Source organism: Scyliorhinus canicula, chromosome 9, assembly GCF_902713615.1.
Source record: "Scyliorhinus canicula chromosome 9, sScyCan1.1, whole genome shotgun sequence".
Taxonomy (NCBI): Eukaryota; Metazoa; Chordata; class Chondrichthyes; order Carcharhiniformes; family Scyliorhinidae; genus Scyliorhinus; species Scyliorhinus canicula.
The window spans coordinates 152,188,074-152,213,054 of NC_052154.1; the positions used below are offsets into that span (position 1 = coordinate 152,188,074).

General features: G+C 45.6%; 1 protein-coding gene across 5 annotated transcripts in view; it reads left to right on the forward strand.

Moving 5' to 3' along the window:
• The window catches only part of btbd10b (BTB (POZ) domain containing 10b), an 86,670-nt gene that overhangs the window by 48,952 nt on the left and 12,737 nt on the right, over window positions 1–24,981 (forward strand). For all 5 annotated transcript variants that reach the window (XM_038807929.1, XM_038807927.1, XM_038807928.1 and 2 more), the window contains 3 exons: window positions 4,027–4,223; window positions 11,596–11,881; window positions 16,119–16,221. In XM_038807929.1, the coding sequence (XP_038663857.1) occupies window positions 4,073–4,223; window positions 11,596–11,881; window positions 16,119–16,221 (540 nt within the window). In that variant the 5' untranslated portion in view covers window positions 4,027–4,072. The remainder of the gene's footprint in view (window positions 1–4,026; window positions 4,224–11,595; window positions 11,882–16,118; window positions 16,222–24,981) is intronic.

Below are 24,981 nucleotides of genomic sequence, written 5' to 3' on the forward strand. Positions count from 1 at the left end.
AGTTTTAATGTTTCTGATTGGAGGGAGAGAGCAGCCGGCAGTGTCAATTTCTTTTTTTTTCTTTCGGCTCACCCCCTCTCCCCCCACACCCTCCTGCTCGCCCCCTCTCCCCCCCCCCCCCACACACACCCTCCGGCTCGCCCCCTCTCCCCCCCCCCCCCCCCACACCCTCCGGCTCGCCCCCTCTCCCCCAACACCCACTGGGCTCTGTCTCCTCCTCTCCCCCAACACCCACTGGGTGTCTGACCTCTCCCCCCGCCCCCCGTAGACTCACAATGGGAAGCGCTAGCATAGATTTTTAAATAAATTTAAAACCCCCATCATGGATATCCGCGGCTCGGATACAACGCGGGTTGGGGTCTTGGACCCCAACACCCGCGTTATAAAGGGGGACTACTGTACCTCCTCCACTGTAGGGATTCTATGGATTCTGAATAGAACTGGCCTACATGTTATGGCTTAATTCGGGGCAACAGCATATACTTTTATTCAGTACAGGTGTGAGTGCTGCAGTGTTCAAGGTTTGTTTTTGTATTTGTTACAACTAGTGGATGACTAGGGAATTCAGCCAATGGCCTAATGTGGATTAACCTCATAAAGACCAAACCCAGGAAGGTTGGCAGATTCTTGTCCCTGAAGAACCTAGGTGCTCAACCACATCACCAATCCTACACTGTTCCACCCTTCGAAATGAAGACGTCACCTCTGGCTTGTTAGTGCAGTACCATAATCGCTACACTACACTACTGTGCTGTTTGTAATGTGTTGTAATGTGATCTCCAAATGTATCTTCAATCCAATTTTTGAAAGTAAGTGTGTTGCATATAGATTCTTCAGCAGAAAGATATTGTAGTTCCATTTGCCTGAATCCTTTTCTTACAGGCATAGAATATTAGAAATTACAGCACAAGAATAGATAATTTGGCCCATCAACTGTGTCATTGGTAGCTCTTCAGCTTGAGTAATCTACTTCAATTTTCCTGTTTTCATATCTTTTTATGCACTTCAATTTCAAACATTGACTCAATTCACTTCTCAATAATATAATTTTGTTAGTTAAATGACTCAACTGTTCTCTTTAGTACATTGGCTGTTGGAGCCCTGATGTTTATCCTGGCCGGTTTTTGGATTAAGATCTTGATGTCATCAGATTTTGCCTACCCAATTTATTTAGCTTTATTAACCTCTAATTCTGTTGCAGTGTATTCTCAGTTCATTACAAATAACAACATGGTAATGGGGTGAGAGGGGATGATGACTTTATGGGGTAGGGGAGATGAGGGGCTGACATGGGAGGGGACAGGATTATGTACAGAGGGATAGAATTGGGAGGAGGATGGTACAGGAAGTGGGTGGAGATGGTATGAGAGTGAGAGTGTACTGGTAACTTGAGGGTATCAACAATTAAAAAAATATATATATATTTTATCAGTTACAAATCCAGACCTCAGAGTGTGGACAGGGACACACCCCAATCCAGCTCCTTGCCTGCTCCAAAAACCAATTCAAATTGAATCCAATTCATGGTCCCCACAAGAGAAACGTATTAAATCCAGTATGAATCTTCCTCCCGACTATGAGGATGGAGTGGCCTCCCCTCTCCTTCATTTTCTGGATCTCACTCGCCCTGAGCGCCCGTCACAAAACCTCCCGGATACCAGCTGACACTCCGATGTCTCTACACAAACTGGGGCTGAGCCCCGACCGTGGACATTTGGGTTTCTCTCTCCATCTCGCTGACCACTCCCCATTGCTGAGACGTGCCGAATCGGTGGACATTTCCAAACTTGCCGGCCATTCTCCAAGTAAAAGACTAGTGCTCTCCCCCCGCGAGTGGGAGCACTGCAGGAAAGGTGCACCTGATCGTTCTGCAACCCTCCTGACACCTGCCCGCACGGCCCTGTCTTTGAAAAACACTGATGTAAACCATTGCTAATTTAACGTCCTGAAAAGGCATTCTGTGAAGCTAAGCTGAGCAGCGATTTCAGATTGATAGGTCTCGCCTAGAATTTGCACAGATCCTACTTGTAAGTAAAAACGAAATGAGGATGCAAATTTGCTTTAAAGCAAACCTAGCCTCTGGCTGCTTTCTCAAGTTACAAAATGGACAATTCAGTTGAAATGCTCTATGATAACTGATATGAGACAAAAATACATTTAATTAATTACTGTGTTTGAGCACTTGCCTTAGGTTTCATCCTTGGGGCTTTTCGACAAAAGTATAATTTACTGCATTATGTTCGGAGAAATGTTTCTTCTTCAAAGTGGAAATTTGTATGTTGCCAATGGTGATCATTCTTCTGTTTCGATGTATCAATATAGCAGAATGCTTGACCAGCTGAAAGTCTAGAATCATAGAATTTATAACAGGAGGAGGCCATTTGAGCCTTCATACTTCAGGCACTCAAAGACTTTAGACTGTCCCATTACCCTTGCTTCATATGTTTGTTACATTTGACTTTCTCAATTATTTATATGATTCCTTTTATTTAAGGAAAATCCTGAATTCTGCTTCAGTTTTTCTATTTGGGGACCACCTATGTTCTAACAAGTTGTGTAAAAACAAAAGGACAAAATAAATGAAACAAAAGATTTTCTTTGTTCTTTGGTGAAACTCTTCAATTGAATTCCTCAATTGATTAATTCAGAGGCCAGTGGAAATAGTGGCCGGGATTCTACATTTGGGAGACTATGTTGCAAATCAGGAAGCAATTTAGTGCCCCCCCCCCCCCCCCCCCCCATGCAAATCTGTGCACGATTCTTGAGGGAATCCCACTATCGGGTTGGCATTTCTAGCTGGTGATGCGGTCCCACCCCCTCCCTTCCGGGAGAGCAAAGCAGCCGACCCTGCATCGCAGATCTGCCCCCCATTTGTGGATTTTCCGGGTCCCCTTCCCCAAGTACAGGTGACCTCCCCACCTCCGGTAGGGGAGCTGCCTCCAGAGACCCCCAACTAAAGGGACCCACCCCTTCCACAGAGAGCCCCGACTAAAGGAACCCTTCCCCCAAGACCTCCCTGAAAACAGACCTCTGTCTGGAATCCAGAGAACAGCCCAGACTAGACCGGGGCAATGGAAAAAATTACTGTTGTAATGCTCACCTGGGTATACACCTGCTGGCTCAGACAGAGGAAGCACCACGTGTCCATTCTTGGAAAGAGAAAAGCGTTGACCTGCGTTTAAACCTCTCCGATTCTTTAGCTGGAAGCCATTCATTCATTTTGCTTAGTGGGCTGTGACTGACAGCTTCCACAACCACAGCTGTCAGCCTTGCTTCATTCATCTTCCTTCATGAATGTGTTGTAACCACGTTAGCAAACATCAACCACTTCAGAGTTAAGTGCTATCAATTTTCAGCTCAGGACTTCAAAATCACTCGACATGAAGGCGGGTGATTGGAATGACTTTGTGAATTAGTTCCCCTGCCTTTTCCCCATTATCCTGTATTTATCCAATCCCTTTTTAATTGTTAGTATGAACTTATTACCACCACCCTGAGTCACTTTTTTTCCCCCTAAGGTGCCAAGCACCTTAATTTGATGTCCTTCAGTTATTGACCCATATGCCACTGAATATAGCACCCTTATTTACTCTGATAAAAGTAATTGGCCTGGATTTTTAATGTTTTTTTGCCTCTCCCAGCAGATCACATGATATCAGGTGTGGTGGTGTGTATTTCATGTGAGACACAAAATATGAGACAGACCGAGTAGACAACAGGGTGTTTACCTGTATACCTGTATGTCATTGTGTATGTTGGTTTATATGATTTTGAACACCTGTCTACGTATACCAGCACCAGTTTAGAATTTAGCATAAATACTTATTTTGTTCTCGTTTATAACAGTGTAAAATTAAATCTGGTCTTGGTAGAGAATTATCTGCAAATTTTGAGATTATTGTAATGGTTCAGGGCATAGAATGAAAAACTCTTATGAATGCATGTCTGTGAGAAGCATTAAGGATGTAGTAATGGAATAAATGCAAGTTTTTGGGGGATTTGTAACTGGTTTTCTTAATTTTGCAGTGCTCCTTCACGCACACCGAAGCTTGGGACAGCACGTATTAACAAAATGAGCCTCCACGCAGCTTCCGGGTACGAGCGATCACGCGATCGGCGTAGGTCAAGCGATCGCTCTCGCGATTCCTCACATGAAAGAACAGAAGGGCAGCTCACTCCGTGCATTAGGAACGTAACTTCGCCAACTCGGCAGCATCATGGTGGTGAGTTAGACTTCTTATTTTTTTTGACATTTTGGAAATACTGCAGCAAATTAACTATTAGCCTGAAAATGTGTGGCAATGCAAAACTGGCTTGAGAAGTAATTTTTTGTTTTGGTGGCGGAGGAGAATTTTTATTGGTGATAAAGATGCTTCTAACCCAATGATAATTGGGAGTCCCGTTCAAGGGGATTCCAGGCTTGGCTGGGGAGGTACGAAATATTGAATTGAGTTACTCTTCTGAAGTTAGATGGGACAGATGCACTTTTTTATTTTAAGAAAGGTGTCTTAACCCTGACGCAGTGGCCAAATTCCCTCTAAACTATGCACTTGCGTGGCCATGCAGGCATTTGGTTATTAACACTGCTCACATGCCATATGGACAGTATTCTGCTGCTCCACCAATCGATGGCTTTGTGAAACTGTGGTTGCTACGCTGAGAGGGATTTCCATTTGTGCCTAATCCTGCGAGATGCAGCTGACCAAATGGCAACACTGACTGACAGCTCACCCACTGTGCAGGAAAAGAGAAGCTCTGGAAATGGGAGAAGGTGGGGAAATAACATAATCTTTATTAGTGTCACAAGTAGGCTTACATTAACACTGCAATGAAAATTCCCTAGTCGCCCATACACCAGCACCAGTTCAGGTGCACTGAGGGAGAATTCAGAAGGTTGACCCTTTGAAGAGCCTCACTCCACACATCCCCACCCCAAGACCACACCCAACTTGCTCACCCTCTTCATCTCTTCCAATCGCCAATATCTGCCTGTAAATGTTTGAGATCGTTCCCTCTCCTGCTCATCCAAGGACAGAACCCAATCCATAAGTGAAGGCAGTGGTGCCAGGGAAAATGAAGGAAACTCCTTACGCACAAAATCTCGAACCTGCAAATGTCTAAATACATTCCCTTTTGGGAGCTGGAACTTCTCAACAATTTCTTCTAGTCCAGCAAGGCTACCTTCCAAAAACATATTTCTAAACTTCTTCAACCCCTTCCTCTCCCATGCTCTGAACATTGAATCTAGACCAGCTGGAACAAACCTATGGTTTCCACAAGCCTAAAAAATAGTCCCAAATTTTCAGAGGCTATTACTACTGGGCTCGATGAAAATCTTACTGGAGAGGTGCGGTGACAAGAGTCCTCAAATTCGATTCTATACAGGAAGCCTCTACCAACAGCCCCTATATAGAGTCTGGATCCCTAAACCACTACGCACCGTATCAATGTTTGCTGCCCAGTAATAACCCAACAATTTAGGTAGTGCCAACCCCCCCCCCCCCCCCCCCAAAAAGAAAACTGTCTATTCCTTTGCAAACAACCCGAGGGGTCTTACCCGCCGAAACAGAAGTAGATATTAACATTTTGACTCTACCAAAAAACCCTTAGAAAGAATGATTGGGAGACACTGGAACAGACACAAAAACCGTGGGAGAATATTCATCTTCACCTGGTCTCCACCTGCCAAAGTCAAAGAAAGGGCATCCCACCTCTTCAGATCAGCCTTCACCCCATCAAGTTAAGTTTATGGGGCGAGGCCCAGTCATGAACCACCCAAATTCCCAGATACAGAAAATTAGTTTTCTGGACAAAACTGTAGCCTCCCGACATCAACCCCCCTGCCCGGAGTGTTCACCGGAAAAAATTTGCTCTTGCCTAGGTTTAGTTTTTACCTGGGAAAGGAACCAAACTTCCTGAGCACCTCTAGTGTCTCCCTCACATTGGAGAGAGAGTCTGTAATGTATAACAACAAATCGTCGGCAAATAGGGACATCCTATGCTCCCTCCCCGCTCTATCCCCATCCAGTTAGAAACCGATCTCCGTGCAATAGCCAGTGGTTCAATGCTAAGGCAAACAACAAAGATAGTGGACACCCCTGCCTTGTACCCCTGTTTAGTTGAAAGTACCCAAACCCAGGACATTGGTATGGACACTCACAGTGGGGACCCTATAAAACAGCTTCACCCAGGATATAAATATTGGCCCAAAATCAATGTTGTCACATAATCTCAAAGGTACCTCCACTCAACCCGATCAAATGCCTTCTCCGCATCCATCGCGACAATCACCTCTGGCTCGGCCACCAAGGAGGGCAACAGCACCATATTGAAGAGTTTAAATTTTAAATGTTAAAAATCATAAGTCACGAATGTAACACACCCTTCTTATCTGTTTTCATACTCGAAAGCAATTTTTTGGGACATTTTCATTAAAAATGTGGATGAACACAAATTACTGTGGATGTTAGAATCTGAAGCAAAAATAGAAAACAGTGGAAAATCTCAGGTCTGATGGCATCTGTGGAGCGAGAACAAGAACAAATATTAAGAGTCTCAATGACTTAAGAGCTTTGACGAAGAGTCACCCAGACTCGAAGCGTTTGCTCTGTTCTCTCTCCACAGTTGCCGTCAGACCTGCGGACATTTTCCAGCATTTTCTGTTCTTGTTTCATTAAGCATGCCTTTTTTCAGAACACATTAGGAGTGCTAAACAAAGGTTGGCTGTACTTCACTGGCTGCAAAGCACCATGGGCTGTCCTGAGCATTGTTTCCTCTAATTTCCACATATGGAATGAATTTTATGTACACCAATAATGGGTATAGCAACAAAACAAAAATATAAATGACAAGTTTATATAGTTTTTTGTTTTAGCACATCTATGCATTATGTTGATATTGGTGCAGGTGTCAAAATTCATTCTGCAGGCAAATGGAAAACGTGCTGTGTGCTGACTGCTCTGATGACCATCACATTGATGAAAAAGCAGAAAAGCTCAATGCTCCTTGGGGAAATTTGGAGGAAAGTACCTTCCTGCTGACTGACAGTTGATGCTCTTCACTGTAGACTGTGCTAATATGTACAGCTCAATAAGTTCCTTCTGATTTATTCAAGAACCGTAAAATCTGCAGTGCTGTCTCACGAGTTGGAGCTTGCAATATTCCACACTGAATTTCTTACTTTGGATAGAGTTTATAGAATGATATAGCACAGCAGCAGCTCTTTTGGTGCATCATACCTGTGCCTGCTTTTTGAAAGAGGTATCTAATTGTTCCCACTCCCCTACTCTTTCCCCATAGTCTTACAACTTTGTCTTCGCGTTTTAGCTTCCCTTTTGAAAATTATTATTGAATCTGCTTCCACTGCCCTTTTATGTAGTGCTTTGTGGTTCTGAACAGGGCCCTGCATTTTGAAAGTACAATCTCTTTATCTTGCCTTTGGCTGTTTTGACAATTGTCTTAAACCTGTGTTCCAAAGTTTGGGGTGAGAAGCAGAGCCGAAGTTGGCTGCTTGCCCCAAGATGCTTCCTTCATGTAAGTCTTGACAACTGCTTTAAATTGAATTAGCAGGGACATTGGATCAATGTAGCTGCTTACCAACTTGTTGATGGACTGATGTGCAATTGTGGGGAGAAACAGAGGAGTGAAAAAGAAATAAAGGAGTGAAAAAGAAGTGTAACTGCAAAGTATAATTACAATTGTAGAAGGTCAAATTCTAGTGACTTAGGATAACACAAGTGGTGATTATTAATCTAAAATACATGTGATTGTCATTCACAAAGCTGGTGCTGTTTTAAAAAAAAAAAATCCAGAGTAATTCAAAAAAAGTTGTTCAATAACTAGTTTTATGCAAACATAATTTAAATGTGGAGATGCTAAATGTGTACTTGAAATTTACAGAGGCAGGATGGTTTGGGAGGTAGTGCGAGTTCAGGAGGAAGGCGACGAGTCAGGAGAGGCGGTGAAGTGGAGGTGGGAGGTGATGCTAAATGTGTATTTGTAATTTGTCTAGCTGAGAAGTATAGCAAGTTATAATGTGGATATTTTAGAATTTTTGGCAAATATTTGTTTTGGAAGTAAATATAGAAGCAAAAGTTCAGAAAATATGGATGGCCTTCGATGTGCATCTTTGAAGGAATATTTGACAAGCCAAACCGTAAACAGCTGTCATGAGGATTTAAGATTGGTTAATCAAAATGAGTGCAACTCAAAGACTGCTCTTTTAAGAAACATGATGGGCCTTTGGCAGACAGCAAGAGTATCTAAGGTTATGGATTCAAGTTCAGCTGCAGTGTTTGAGCAAATGCACTTCTCTGCAGCACTGAAGGTGTGCTAAATTGTCACAGGTGCCTTAGGATCAGATGTTAAACAGAGACCTTGGCTGTCCTTGCCAGTGGTTCGGATGAAGATATGGACTTCTGCTGGTGTCCTCGGCAACGTGTATCCCTCGACCATTAGCAAAGACCAGATGAATTCTGCACTTAATTTGTTGTTGGGTTTGTGCCATGCTGGAATGAGCTATTGTGTTTAGTTCCAGAACCATGACCGCACTTCACAAATTAATTAATTCCCCCATGAAGCGCTTGGGGAATCCTGACTTGATAAGGTGCAGTGTAATACCAACTTGTTCTTTAGTTAGCATTGCACCCAAAAATCATTTACTGTAATTCTAAGGTTTATTTTGGGGAAGCAGTAGCCTCACAAGCAAACAGTCTACCTATTTTGCCGCCTTGTCCATCTTGGTTAATTGGCAGTCTTGCCACGGTGAGTCATGAGATCATTGGTTCAAGCCAAGCTACATGCACAGTCTAGGTTGACATGCAGCACAGTAGTGAGGGAATGACATCATTCAGTTAAAATGAAGCTCCATCTGCTCTCTCGTAGCTGTAAGAGAACCAAGAGTCTCCTGGCAAATGTTTATCCTTCAACCAACATAAACAGATTGTACAAATTAGTTCTCTGTTTTTGCCTATGAAGCAACTCACTGCACTTTGTCGTTTATAAAGGTTTCAGGATGTCAAGAAGGGCAGTTTATTAACATGAGCTTCTACTTAACGTATTTCATTATAAAGTGACAATAGATCAGTTTAACACAATGCATGCATTAATTGCAAAGGAGGCTCGTGATGCACAGTTTGTAGCACCGCTAAAAAGTAAGTATCATATGCTGCAGGCTGCTGAAGGCAGTGAGCTGATCCATGGCCCATGTGTTCACCAGCAATCTTCCATCTCACTCCTGGCCTCTTCCCAAACTAGTGGGAAGAGCATTTGAGTATTTTCTGGGTTTTCTCACACCATATTATTTGCTCAGTTGAGATCTACTGTGGATGCAACTATTGCAAGTGCAAATCAACATAGCTAGATTCCGAATTTGAGAGGCTCGCTGTTCAATCTCTGTTCACAGATGGAGTGCTCAGCTGCATAGAACACTGTATGTGAGTTTCGTGTGAGTGATATGTGCAGAAATAATTTATTGACTTGCCACGATTGAACTTAAGATAAATCAGGTATATTTGTATCAAATCCAGGAGGCTGAATTTAAATTTACTTCAGGTTTTTTTCTTCTTCTTTCTCTTTCACACGAACGCACTGCTCCAAAGTATACAGTTCATGCTTATAAGACCAGGGAACAAGAGTCTATCTGTGAAATATTGCAGGGTTGGGAATGTTTTCCATTTAGCAGATGCAAAGCAACAATGGTATTTTGGTTTATGTGTTTAATAAAATTTACTCTCAAAACTTGTAACAAGTATTGAACCCAACCAAACCTCTCTGTTGCCTTTAATTCCCCTATAAGAACGCTATTGTGATTTGTATTTGATGGAGTTAATGAGCTGATTGACACTGCCCTCAATCATTTGATACTCAAATCATGGTAAGTATTAATTATGAAATGTACTTCCCAGATTTATGGCAAGACCATTTAAAGATTTGGTTTCTATTTAATAATTTCAGAGGCACAGCTTGTGAAATCGTGAAGCCTATAAAAATATTTGTAATTATTTCTCAAGCCTTTGGAAAGTGGAGGAATGAACATAAGAGGCAGTGGAAATTGAGCCGAGTGTATTAGCTCAATAACAGATTTATCGGTGAATTCTTGTAATGGCTATGTAAGGAAGCCATGGGAACATCAAGCAATTTCCACTTGCAGCTCAAAATTATCAGTTGCCACAAGGTTTAAAAAAAATAAATTTAGGGTATGAGCGGCATGATTGCCCAGTGGTTAGCACTACTGCCTACGGCGCTGAGGACCCGGGTTCGATCCTGGCCCCGGGTCACTCTGTGTGGAGTTTGCACATTCTCCCTGTGCCTGCGTTGGTTTCACCCCCACAGCACAAAGATGTGCAGGTTAGGTGGACTGGCCGCGCTAAATTGTCTCAAGTGAAAAAAAATTATTGGGTACTCTAAATGTAAAATAAATAAATACATTTAGGGTACACTTTTCTTTTTTTCTAATTAAGGGCAATTTAGCGTGACCAGTTCACCGACCCTGCACATCTTTTGGGTTTGTGAGGGTGAGACTCACACAGACACTCTGAGAATGTGCAAACACCACACAGACAGTGACGCGGGGCTGGGATCGAACCCAGTTCCTCGGAGCCGTGAGGTAGCAGTGCTAAGCACTGCGCCACTGTGCTGCCCTGGTTGCCACAAGGTTTAGGTGGTTCTTATTCTTAATTTATATTATCCCCATTATTGTAGTCATTATTGTTGGCCTGTATCTATTCAGTTTGGTAATCGGATGACATGTTTTGAATAAATGTGTTAGAATATGTTACTATTTACAGCATACATGTATATTAATTAGCAATCCAAAACTCCTGCTATACCCTAACTTGCACTAAGCCCCACTCACCCATCACCCCTGTGCTCTCAGATCTACACTGGCTTCTAATGTCAATTTTAATCTTCTCACTATTGTTTTGAAGTTCCTCCTTGCACCACCCAATCTCTACACTCCCAGCCCTCCAAACCTTTGAGATATTGGCGTTCCTCTGATTTTAGCATCGTGTGCACCCTTGATTTTAATTGCTTTTAGCTTCCTTGACCCTAAGATCTGGAATTTCCTCTCTACACCTCTGATCATTAACATGTTCCTTAAAACCTTACTCATTATCCAAGTTTTTGGTAATCTATTTTGATATATCCTCCTGTGGTTTAGGACCAAATGTTTTATTGATAACATTCATGTGAAGCCTTCTATTACGTTGAAGGCAGTATATAAATTGTAATGCAATGAAATACTCACATCTTTTAAGTATAGAATTCTTAATTTCTCTTCCCTGTGAAATATTTTCAAAACACTGTGGAAATATTAGCTTGAAATTCCATCGCCAAAGTAGAGAGCTGTGTCAGGTTTGTTGGATTGGTTGATGTTAGCAATGCAGTTATGTGGGTAAATCTCTTCATTTCACCAAAATTGATTTGGAAAAGGTTGAATAGATTGAGAAGTAAGTCAATATTCCCAGACGATCTAAACAAATATGCTCTCCTTTCTCGAGAATTGGGTGAATTAGATGTGACATTGTGTAGGGAGATGGCATTTGTGAATGCAGGTGGATTATTCTTACTTTGTTGTGACATTTTTGTCTGTAGACAGAGAAAAGGATCACACTTCCACATCACGGCCTAGCAGCCCTCGTCTTCAAAAGATTTCCCCAAATGGCTCCAGCAGCGTTAGCAACATCAGCCGAAATTGTAGCCAATCCAGTGCTGATGGAACATGCAAGTCAGCAGGAGAGATGGTTTTTGTGTATGAGAATATAAAAGAAGGAACTCGAAGTGTCCGCACTTCTGAACGAGTTACGCTCATTGTCGACAACACCAGATTTGTCGTGGATCCTTCCATTTTTACTGCGCAACCCAACACAATGCTGGGCAGGTAAGCCGTGTCTACTTTAATTCCCTGCATGGCCTATTGCATTGCCGAGCTTTAATGTGCTTCTTTAATGGAGTGAGTGATATGGCAGCAAACCATGGTGATCTCTTTCTCTCAAAGCATAGGAAACCGCATCCTATTTGCTCCTTATATTTAAGAGAATAACATAGCCTTATGCACTGAAGGAGATCATTTAGACCATGTGCCTGTGCCGGCTCTTTGGTAGACCTATCCAATTAGTTCACTCTGTTCTTTCCACTGGTTCTGCAACATTCTCCCATTTAAGTATATATATAATTCTTAATGCTATTACTGAATCTGCTTTCACCAACCTTTCAAGCAATGTATTTTAGATCATAACTTGCTCAGTGAAACAATTCCCTTTATCTCACCTCCACCTGTCCCATATAACATCTTTCTTCGTGTTGGTTTTCTCTGATTCAATTTTGTACGTAATAAGTAATGCAAAGGGATGTTTTTATCACTGATTCACAAGAATATTCCAAGGGGTGAAGAATTTAATTACATAGCTAGATTGGAGAAGTTGGGACTGTTTTCCTCGGAGTTAGATTTTTTTCAAAATTCAGAGGTGTGGGTAGAGTAGATAGGAAAAGCAGCTCCCGCTGGTGGAAGGAACGCAAATGAGACGGCATGGATTTAAGGTAATTGGCAAAATAAGTAATGGATATATGAGGAAAAGCTGTTGCATGCAAAAAGTGGTTAGGATCTGGAATGTGCTGCCTGAGAGTGGTGGAGGCAGGTTTAATTAAGACTTTCAAGAGGGAATTGGATTATTATCTGAAAAATAAGAATGTGCAGGGGTGTGGGAAGAGGTGGGGGGGGGAGGTGCATTGTTAAAATGGAAAGCTACCGCAGATGGGATACTTTCATTCTGTGCTGTAACAATTCTGTGATTAATTGCTGGGATGAGTCCTGAATCAGAATATTAAAATCTGTTTGGAAAAGAAACAACTCTGTAATTAATTGCTGGGGTAAATTCTGAATCAGAATATTAAGATCTGTTCGTTAGAGAAACCTAACAACAATGATCAATCTGGGGAGCAAAGTTATTTCCCCAGCTGCTTTTTCTCCACTGCCAATCAACTCCATAAACCTCATTTCACTGCCCGTTCCCCCAACACCCCTAAAAGCAATTGCAAATAGCTTGTGAATTTGTTTGCGCCAAAAATAGGGACTACTGGCTAACAAGGAAAGGCAAAGGTATGATGGGATTAAAGGAAGAGGCTTATAATGATGCGAAAAAGAGAAATAAGCCTGAGGAGTGAGGAGGAGGAAAAAGTCCAAACAAAGTTGTTTGATAGTACAGAATTGCTAGAAAAAGAGACATGCCAAAGCTTTTTGTCTTGCACTCAACAGGACTCTTTGCAAGAATACCAATATAAGAGGAAAACAACAATTTATACTGCATGAAAGGAGGGTGCTGATTGGTTGACAAGTGGATTCTGATTGGTGGAGCTTTTGCCATGAAAAATGCATTTGATAGTCACTGACTGACCGTTATCTATCAATCATTGTTTAAAATTTAAACCAGACAACATGACTCTGATTGGTCTAGACATTGCCCCGAGGAATGAATCAGTGAATGGCTTTCATTTATTGTTTAGCTGAAACAGGCGCAATAGAACAGTACAGCACAGAACAGGCCCTTCGGCCCTCGATGTTGTGCCGAGCAATGATCACCCTACTTAAACCCACGTAACCCGTATACCCGTAACCCAACAATCCCCCCCATTAACCTTACACTACGGGCAATTTAGCATAGCCAATCCACCTAACCCGCACATCTTTGGACTGTGGGAGGAAACCGAAGCACCCGGAGGAAACCCACGCACACACGGGGAGGACGTGCAGACTCCACACAGACAGTGACCCAGCCGGGAATCGAACCTGGGACCCTGGAGCTGTGAAGCATTGATGCTAACCACCAAGCTACCGTGAGGCCCCTCAAGCTACCGTGAGGCCCCAATGTGTGTATATGTTCGTTCTTGCTGTCTGCAAAGAACAGGGCCCTGTTTATTAATATATTTTGCTTCTAGTACATGTAAATGCACCACACTCTGAGCCCTCCTGACCATCTTAAATTGATTATCAGCCTAATTCTTATCACACTGAGGATTATTTCAAAAATGTCCAATCACAGAACTGCATCTAATGTTGGACACTGTTTTCGGTTTTGGTAGCATGGACTGATTGGGCATAGTCTGTGTTTGCCTATTGCAAACAGTGGCTGGACATGTTGTTTGATACAATCCGCCAGTCTTTGGGGTGTATGGGCTACATACCTAGTAGCACACTGGCATCAAAATCTATATACTGTATTATTCATTTGTATGAAAAGCAGACGTCTTTTTGGCTTGACGGCAGCACCCTGTTAGTGGTGAACACCACTCGTGTTGCTACTGCACATTAGCAATGTGACAGCTAGCTTCCCCCGTTGCTCAGAATTTCAACCCTGAAAAGTGCTCAGTCTACCTCCGATTACCTTGGAAGAACAAAGCAGTCCATACACTCTTCTCATACAGTACAAATTGTTGTTTTCTGCTTATTATGGTCTTGCGAAATGTCCTGATGAGTGCAAAACGAGAAGCTTCGATGTCTCTCTTGCAGCAATACTCAAATTAATGAAGAAAAAAAATTGAGAGAAAACTAGCAAGCGATGTAAAAACAGATTGTAAAATTTTGTAAAAATGGAAGATTCGCAAAGGTAAATATGGGGGGCCCTGAGAGGCAGAGACATGAAAAATAATAATTGGCAATAAGAAATGGCAGAGACATTAAAATTTGATCACTTCGCACCTACACATTAGAAGATAAAAAAAGACATTCTGGAAGTAGTGGCAGGCCATGGGTCTAATGAGAACGAGGAACTTGGGATATTAGTTTTTTAAAATAGCGCTGGTGAAATTAAGCAGGCTTAACTTTGACAAATCCCTTGGACCTGATGGCCTACATCTTGGTGTTTTAAAAGAGATAACTTGGAATAGTGAATACATTGGTTTAATTTTCCACAATTCCCTAGATTCTAGAACAGTTGCTCTGGATTGGAAGGTAGCAAACATAATCCTGCTATTCCAGGAAATAGGAGAGAGAAAACCAATGTCTATAAGTCACTGAACCAGTATTCGGGAAAATGCCAGAATATGTTAGAGATGTTGTACTACTCCTATCATGTGCACAGATGAACAGCCAGATGTCAAATTTGAAATTCTTCATCCAGTTGGCAGCCTCCTCATTAGCCTGGTGCAGCTCAGTGAAACTGCCACTGAACCACAGGTCAGGGCACCTGACAATTATATGCACCATGGTTTGCACTTCGTCACAGTTGCACAGGGGTGAGTCACAGTGTCCCCAACAGAAGAGTTTGTTGCAGCAGGGTCCGACTCCAGTGTGAAACCTGTTCAGTTTAACTTGTACGCCGCGTGGGAGGTTGAAGCCTCGGACCCCCCATTTTTCTCAGACACAGCCTCCAGCTCAATCCACCAATTGAAGTTCTAATTATTCTTGGATCTAAATTCCCTGGATGTTTCACCCTTCTTAGCTCTCTTCCCTCCAATACGACGTACACCCTTCCAACTCTAGCTCTGCGCATGTTACTCTGTCACCCAATTTCACTCACCATTAATAGGTTCAGTTGCCTAACTCCAGTTTCCTGGGATTCCCTTTTTAAACCTTGCTACCACTGCATTTCCTGTTTCTAGAAAATAATTCTTAAAATCCATGGGATTTTATTTGTCTTAAGCTGCAAAGTACCTTGGTATTTTATTAGAAAAATGTTCTTTACTAAAATTGTAAAGAATACTTTTGCTGGAATAGCACCACAGCAAAAGGCATATGAAGGTTAGGAGACCCAAGAACATAAAACTAGTCCCTTTTTTAAAACAGCACCATTGTAATCTGTAAAGTTTGATGCAAAACATTGAATACTTTTAGAGATCAGACTTTCATTTGAAAAAGAATAGCTCTCCCCTTCTTTTATCTTCCCTCGTCCACTCTCAAACCCAGAAATGTTCAAGATTGAGAGGGTAAAATGCCTTTCAAATTAAATTCCACTGCTTCATTAGTTTCCTGGATGCTAGCATTCAATATGTGATTGCAGCTTCAGAATCAACATTAGTTAAGCCTTGCAGCTTCAGAACTTGAGTTTTCCCTTTAGCTGAGTGAAGTGGCCAGCACAAATTTATGAACATGTCGCTAACCACTCTGTTATGTGTTCCTGTAGGATGTTTGGATCAGGGAGAGAGCACAATTTCACACGTCCGAATGAAAAGGGAGAGTATGAGGTGGCAGAAGGGATCAGCTCTACAGTGTTTCGAGCTATTTTGGTGAGTTTATAATATTGAAACAAACTCCAAGTAAATGTTATGTCAGGGAACAGATTCTTGTGGCTGGTCTGCGGCAACTTTATTGAGCGTAGGATAATTTGATAATTTGAAAATTAAAATTAGGGTATTATTAATTGAGAACATGTTTTAAAGCAGAAGAAGTAGCTGATTACTTAAACCGATTGTATATGAGTGAATAAAATCTGATATTTTGGTTGATTGATAAGCATTCATTAGCAGTGAACAATTTTAAAATAGCTTGGAATCAATAGAAGAGCAATACCCTGATCAAAAATAAACTCCATGGGTTGACTTCTAAACCATCTATTAACAGCCTTGGAACGTCTTTGCATAATTTTCTTTTGGTCCTATGTACAAGCGGCTCTTAAATCAACAGAAACGCAGAGGGGTTTCTGCTATAGGGTCGATTTTATGGCGTTGAATAATGCAGCTCCATCTGTTCCATCTGGCACGTTGAAGATATTCGTTGTGTTACTGGGGAATTAACTACTGACTTGTTAACCTGTTTTTTTTTTCCCACTTCCTCCATAGAAATCTATATTTTGCAACATCAAAAGCTCCTAAAGAAAACAGAGACTGTTTCTGTCTCAGAGAGGCGAGGGGACAAAAATATGTTTAGTTCTTATCCGAGCTAGGATTTTGCACTCTATACTTACTTTGCCAAGCACATTTCATTTCCTAACTGCGGAATTTGAAGATGCACAATGTTGGAAAAACAGGGTCTTGGTACATTCCCAGTTTCAGATGCTGATTTGCCTCCTGGGTATAGAACATAGAACAGTACAGCACAGAACAGGCCCTTCGGCCCTCAATGTTGTGCCGAGCCATGATCACCCTACTCAAACCCACGTATCCACCCTATACCCGTAACCCAACAACACCCCCCTTAACCTTACTTTCATTAGGACACTACGGGCAATTTAGCATGGCCAATCCACCTAACCCGCACATCTTTAGACTGTGGGAGGAAACCGGAGCACCCGGAGGAAACCCATGCACACAGGGGGAGGACGTGCAGACTCCACACAGACAGTGACCCAGCCGGGAATCGAACCTGGGACCCTGGAGCTGTGAAGCATTTATGCTAACCACCATGCTACCCTGCTGCCCAATTATTGCTGCTGCTTTCTGATAAAACTAATCTTCTAAACCAGGTGCTGCTATGTGGGGTGCATTTTTCCTACTTTCAGTGAGTTCCTTGTATATTTACTTAAAAACTAATGATAGCGGTTATCACTGGAAAGTAGATTTTCCATTTTTTTTAATTCACTCGGGAGGTGAGTGTTGGATTAATGACAAGACCAGTGTTTATTTCCCACCTTCTGAAAGCTCTTGACAAGCTGAGCCGTCGCGTGAAATTGCTGCAGTCGATAAGGTGATAGTGCTGGTCGGTAAGGTGTTCCAGGATTTTGATCCAGTGACAATGCAGGGAGGACGATATATTTTCAAGTCATAAGGAAATAGGAGCAGGTGTAGGCCATACAGCCCCTTGACAGCTCTGCTATCAAATAAGATTGTGGCTGATCTTTGGTTTCAACTCCACTCTCCTCATGTCAAATACCCGTGTCTTATCACTCAGAATGAATCAGTTGAAGCCTTGGAAATATTCAAATACTGAACATTTACAGCCTTTTAAATTAAAGCATTTCAAAGATTCACAATCCTCCACAGTCCAAAGTGGCCAATCCCTTATCCTCAGATTGTGCTTTGTAGTTCTAGACTCTCCAGACAGCAGAAACAGCCTCAACATTTGCCCTTTGGACCTCTCGGAATCTTTTTTTTTAATAACCATTTTATTGAGGTATTTTTTGGTATTATTTTTTTTTAATATAATTTTTATTGGAATTTTTTACAGAAAATATAAAACATAACGACAAACAATGAAATGCAACAAAATAACCCATAATAACCGTGACACCCCCAGACCGTATCGACGCATGTATCACATACCCCCCCACCCCCCAACCCCAATGAACAACAAAAGAACTTAAAAATATATTAAAATTAAATAAACAAACATAGTCATTGTCCCCCCCCCCCCCCCCCCCCCCCCCCCCCCCCCCCCCCTTTCCCTCCCCCCTCCCCCCCGGGTTGCTGCTGCTACTGTCCCTGTACCCTATCGTTGAGCCAGAAAGTCGAGAAAAGGTTGCCACCGCCTAAAGAACCCTTGTACCGACCCCCTCAGGGCGAATTTGACCTTCTCTAGCTTAATGAAACCCGCCATGTCATTGATCCAGGTCTCCACGCTTAGGGGCCTCGCATCCTTCCATTGTAGCAAGATCCTTCGCTGGGCTACTAGGGACGCAAAGACCAGCACACCGGCCTCTTTCGCCTCCTGCACTCCCGGCTCCACCCCAACCCCAAAAATCGCGAGTCCCCATCCTGGCTTGACCCAGGATCCCACCACCCTCGACACCGTCCTTGCCACCCCCTTCCAGAACTCCTCCAGTGCCGGGCATGCCCAGACCATATGGGCATGGTTCGCTGGACTCCCCGAGCACCTGACACACCTGTCTTCACCCCCAAAGAACCTACTCATCCTCGTCCCAGTCATGTGGGCCCTATGCAGCACCTTGAATTGGATGAGGCTAAGCCGCGCACACGAGGAGGAAGAATTAACCCTCTCCAGAGCATCAGCCTATGTCCCGTCTTCGATCTGTTCCCCCAGTTCCCCCTCCCACTTAGCTTTCAGCTCCTCTACTGACGCCTCCTCCGCCTCCTGCATAACCTTGTAGATATCAGATATCTTCCCCTCTCCGACCCAGACCCCCGAAGCACCCTGTCGCTCACCCCCCTCGCGGGATGCGAAGGGAATCCCTCCACCTGCCGCCTAGCAAATGCCTTTACCTGCAGATACCTGAACATGTTCCCCGGGGGGAGCCCAAATTTCTCCTCCAACTCCCCCAGACTCGCAAACCTCCCATCAATAAACAGGTCCCTCAGCTGTCTGATGCCCGCTCTGTGCCAACCCTGAAATCCCCCATCAATGTTCCCCGGGACGAACCTATGGTTCCCCCTTAACGGAGCCTCCATCGAGCCCCCCACTTCCCTATGTCGCCTCCACTGCCCCCAAATCTTGAGGGTAGCCGCCACCACCGGACTCGTGGTATACCTCGTAGGAGGGAGCTGCCGCGCGCCATTACCATAAGACCATAAGACATAGGAGCGGAAGTAAGGCCATTCGGCCCATTTAGTCCACTCCACCATTCAATCATGGTTGATTTCAACTCCATTTACCCGCTCTCTCCCCCAGGCTTGTATCTCCACAGGACGCCCTCTCCATCCGTTTCCATGCTGCCCCCTCCCCCTCCATGACCCACTTGCGCACCATCGACACATTGGCCGCCCAATAATACCCCGAGAGATTGGGTAACGTCAGCCCCCCCCCATCTCTACCCCGCTCCAAGAAGACCCTCTTCAACCTCGGGGTCCCATGCGCCCAGACAAAGCTCATGATGCTGCTAGTCACCCTTCTAAAAAAGGCCCTAGGGATAAAGATGGGCAAACACTGAAAAAGGAACAAGAACCTCGGGAGAACCGTCATTTTGACGGACTGCACTCTACCCGCCAACGATAGCGGCACCATGTCCCACCTTTTAAATTCCTCCTCCATCTGCTCCACCAGCCTGGTAAAATTAAGCTTATGGAGAGTCCCCCAACTCCTGGCCACCTGTACCCCCAGGTATCTGAAACTCTTCTCTGCCCTCTTAAACGGGAGCCTCCCAATTCCCTCCTCCTGATCACCCGGGTGTACTACAAATACCTCGCTCTTGCCTAAATTTAACTTATAGCCCGAGAAGTCCCCAAACTCCGCTAACAGCTCCATCACCCCCGGCATTCCCCCCACTGGGTCCGCCACATACAGCAGCAGGTCGTCCGCATACAGCGATACCCGATGTTCCTCCCCACCCCGCACCAGACCCCTCCATCTCCTTGACTCCCTCAACGCCATAGCTAAAGGTTCAATCGCCAGTGCAAAGAGCAAGGGGGACAGGGGGCACCCCTGCCTGGTCCTACGGTAGAGCCTAAAGTACTCCGATCTCCTTCCATTGGTAACTACACTTGCCATCGGAGCCGCGTAGAGCAGCCTCACCCATTTGATGAATCCCTCCCCGAATCCGAACCGCTCCAGCACCTCCCACAGGTACCCCCACTCAACTCTATCAAACGCTTTCTCTGCATCCAGCGCCACCACAATCTCCGCCTCCCCCTCCACTGCCGGCATCATAATAACAATTAGCAATCTCCGCACATTCGTGTTGAGCTGCCGTCCCTTGACAAATCCTGTCTGATCCTCGTGTATTACCCCTGGCACACAGTCCTCTATCCTGGTGGCCAGGATCTTCGCCAGCAACTTAGCGTCAACACTGAGGAGCGAGATAGGCCTGTATGATCCACACTGCAAGGGGTCCGTATCCCGCTTCAGGATCAGAGAGATCAGTGCCCGCGACATCGTCGGGGACAAAGCCACCCCCCTCCCATGCCTCATTGAAGGCTCGCACCAACAGGGGGCCCACCAGATCCGCATACTTTTTATAAAATTCCACCGGGAACCCATCCGGCCCTGGCGCCTTACCTGACTGCATTTGTCCAATCCCTCTGACTAGCTCCTCCAACTCTATCGGCGCCCCCAGCCCCTCCACCAGCTCCTCTTGAACCTTTGGGAAACATAGCCTGTTCATGAAGCTCTCCATCCCCCCTCTCCCCATCGGAGGTTCCGACCGGTACAGTTCCTCGTAGAAGTCCCTAAAGACCCCATTTACTTCTGCCCCCTTCTGCACTACATTCCCACCCTTATCCGTCATTCCACCAATTTCCCTAGCCGCATCCTGCCTGCGGAGCTGATGCGCCAACATCCTGCTCACCTTCTCCCCATACTCATATACCGCGCCCTGCGCCCTCCTCCACTGTGTCTCCGCCTTTCTGGTGGTCAACAAGTCAAATTTGGCCTGCAAACTACGCCATTACCCCAGCAACCCCTCCTCCGGTGCCTCCGCGTATCTCCTGTCCACATCCATGAACTCCCCCACCAGTCTCTCCCTGTCCTTCCTCTCCCTCCTTTCCCTATGGGCCCGGATGGAGATCAGCTCCTCCTGGATCACTGCTTTCAGAGCCTCCCAGACCATCCCCACCTGGACCTCCCCCGTTTTGTTGGTATCAAGATACCCCTCAATACTTCCCCGGACCCTCCTATACACCTCCTCATCAGACAGCATCCCCACATCCAGACGCCAGAGCGGGTGCTGGTCCCGCGCCTCCCCCATCTGCAGATCAACCCAGTGCAGAGCATGGTCTGAGATTGCTATGGCCGAATACTCGGCATCCTGCACCTTCGGGATCAATCCCCTGCTCAGGACGAAAAAATCTATTCTGGAGTAAACCCTGTGGACATGAGAGAAAAAGGAATACTCCCGCGCTCTCGGCCTCCCAAACCTCCAGGGATCCACCCCTCCCATCTGGTCCATAAACCCCCTCAGCACTTTGGCCGCCGCCGGTCTCCTACCCGTCCCTGAACTGGACCGGTCCAGTGGGGGATCCAGCACTGTGTTAAAGTTTCCCCCCATGATCTGGCCCCCTGTCTCCAGGTCCGGAATGCGGCCCAACAAGCGCACATGAAGCCATCATCATCCCAATTCGGGGCATATACATTAACCAGCACCACCTTCTCTCCCTGCAGCCTACCATTCACCATAATATATCTGCCCTCCTTGTCCGACACCACCTCAGCCGCCTCGAACGCCACCCTCTTCCCCACCAGAATCGCCACCCCCCAGTTCTTCGCGTCCAATCCTGAGTGAAAAACCTGCCCCACCCACCCCTTCCTCAGACGCATCTGGTCCGCCACCTTCAAGTGGGTCTCCTGGAGCATAGCCACGTCCGCCTTCAACCCCTTCAGATGAGAAAATACCCTAGTTCTCTTACCCGGCCCATTCAGCCCCCTCACGTTCCAGGTAATCAGCCGGATCAGAGGGCAACCCGCCCCCCTCCCCCGCCGGCTAGCCATAGCTTATCGACTGCTCGCCCCAGGCCAGCTCGACCCGTTCCCCATGGCGATAACGCCTCTCCTCTACCCCCCCGGCCCACACCAGCTCCTTCCTGGCCATTTCAGGCTAGGACCCCTCCTAGCCGCGACGCACCCTCCATGGTACTTCCGTGAGTCAGCTGACTTCTGCTAACCCCGGCAGCTCCCGCCAAAACCCATCCCCTCCCGGCATGGGGTCATCCCCCTCTTGCCACACTTCCTTGACACCGCTTCAGCGCGGGAAAGAAAACCAGTAGAGGCCATGCCCCCACTGCCAGCTCCGTAGCGCGGGAAACCAGAGGAAAGCCCGCACTTTCACACTGCCACACCCCACCCTTCTGACGCAGTTCCCCAAAATCTAGTTTCACCCCAACCCCCAGCCCCGTACAGAAGAGAACATATAAAACACAAACCCCCAACATTCCCCACCTAACCCACAACCATACCCAACAGACAGACCCACCCGGAAACAGAACAAAAAGAAAACCAGCATAAAAAAACACGTGTCAAAATTGCAAAACAACAACGGCCATAGTGTGTCCCCAGACCCTAGTTCGAGTCCAGCTTCTCCGCCTGTACAAAGGCCCACGCCTCCTCCGGGAACTCAAAGTAGTGGTGCCGGTCCTTGTATGTCACCCACAGACGCGCAGGCTGCAGCATTCCAAATCTGACCTGTTTGGCATGCAGCACCGCCTTCGTCCGGTTGAACCCGGCCCGCCGCTTAGCCACCTCCGCACTCCAGTCCTGGTAGATCCTCACTACCGAATTCTCCCATTTACTGCTCCTCTCTTTCTTGGCCCAGCGCAGCACACACTCCCGGTCACTGAATCGGTGGAACCGCACCAGCACCGCCCTCGGGGGCTCACCTGCCTTGGGCCTCCTGGCCATCACATTGTCCGCTCCCTCGAGCTCCAGGGGCAAATGGAAGGACCCCGCTCCCATCAACGAGCTCAACATCGTGGTCACATACGCCGGGAGATCCGACCCCTCCAGCCCCGCCGCCAGGCCCAGGATCCTCAAATTCTTTCGCCTCGTGCGAACGTCCAGCTCCTCCAAGCGGTCTTGCCACTTTTTGTGAAGTGCCTCGTGCAACTCCACTTTCCCCACGAGGACCACGGCCTCCTCCTCCCGCTCAATGGCCTGCTGCTGCAACTCCCGAATGGACACCTCCTGGGCCGCCTGGGTCTCAAGCAACCTGTTGGTAGTCGCATTCAGGGAGTCCAGCAACTCAGCCTTCAGCTCCGCAAAACAGCGCAGAAGAGAAGCCTGCTGCTCCTGCGCCCACTTCCACCAGTCCTCGGGTGTTCCGCCGGCCGCCATTTTGTCCTTCTTCCCCCCTCTTTTCTTGGGGAGCTGCTGCAGCTTTTTCCTTTGCCCCACTCCGGGTGAGCACTATAAATTATGGGGAATGCTCCTCTAGACACCTTCCCCCACCGGGATTTGTCGAGACAGCGCCTTTTGGGGCCCTCAAATAGGCCCAAAAGTCCTTAAGTAGCAGGAGCTGCCGAACGTGCGGCTTAGCTCTGCATAGCCGCAACTGGAAGCCTAGAGCCCTCACATTGTTGCTAAATTGTGGGTAGCAGAAATGGGCACAGTTTTGGTCTAACCAGAGCCTTAAAGATTCAGCCAACTTTCCAGCTTTTGCACCCAATACCTCTATGATTTGAAATGTTTTGTCAACTATTCTCTCAGTATCTTCTGCAACCTTCAAAGACGTTTGCACATGAACACCCAGATACCCTATTTTGTTGTTCCTGCTCTTACTATTTCCACTGCTCGTCCTGCACTTCCAGTGTTCTTACTGTTCCTGCCCGACAACTAAATCTGTTCTTGGTGGTGTGTAACGGGAAGGTGGTATTCCCATATGTCTTCTGCCTTTTTTCTAGGTTATAGAGACTGGGGCTATGAGATGGGAGGGTTGCCATGGCAAACTGCTAACTTGCATATTTTAGATGGTTGACACTGCAGCCGCAGCATGCCTTACTTCATCCTTCCCCAACCAAACTGTTGCGTTTACCTTTACTGGAAGCATGCAAATGGCATGTGGCACTGATGATCGACCCGACTTTCAGTCAAACCCAGTGGTAGTGTGCAGTTAGTCTTGGCCATTGAGGACTCCTCTGAAAGAAGACTAGCTGAGGCAAACCACACCTCTCCAGCAAACCTGTAACACCCAAAGTGTGAACTCCAAGAGATAAACAAGTAAATTAGGGGCTAGAGACATCTTACAAATATATCAGCTCTATAAATCTGGCAGTTGTATCCCTCATCTGTTGTGTGTGATTTCAAGAAATCATAACTTCTTTCCTGGATCATAAGACAATAAAACAATTCAGGCTTTTTCACGCTTGGAGAATTCTTAGTGTCTGCATTTCAAAAGGAACAAGCTCTGATCTCAATCAACACCTGTTTGCTTCTCTTTCTCAGTCTCAAATAAGTTTAGAATTAGCTGGATTAGCATTTTTAAAAAACGTACCAATCCTTATCTTTGTGTTTTCAGACATGATGGTTCATGTTTAGCACAGGGCTAAATCGCTGGCTTTGAAAGCAGACCAAGCAGGCCAGCAGCACGGTTCGATTCCCGTAACAACCTCCCCGAACAGGCGCCGGAATGTGGCGACTAGGGGCTTTTCACAGTAACTTCATTTGGAGCCTACTCGTGACAATAAGCGATTTTCATTTTATTCATGATTTTTGTATATAAAACTACTCCAAAA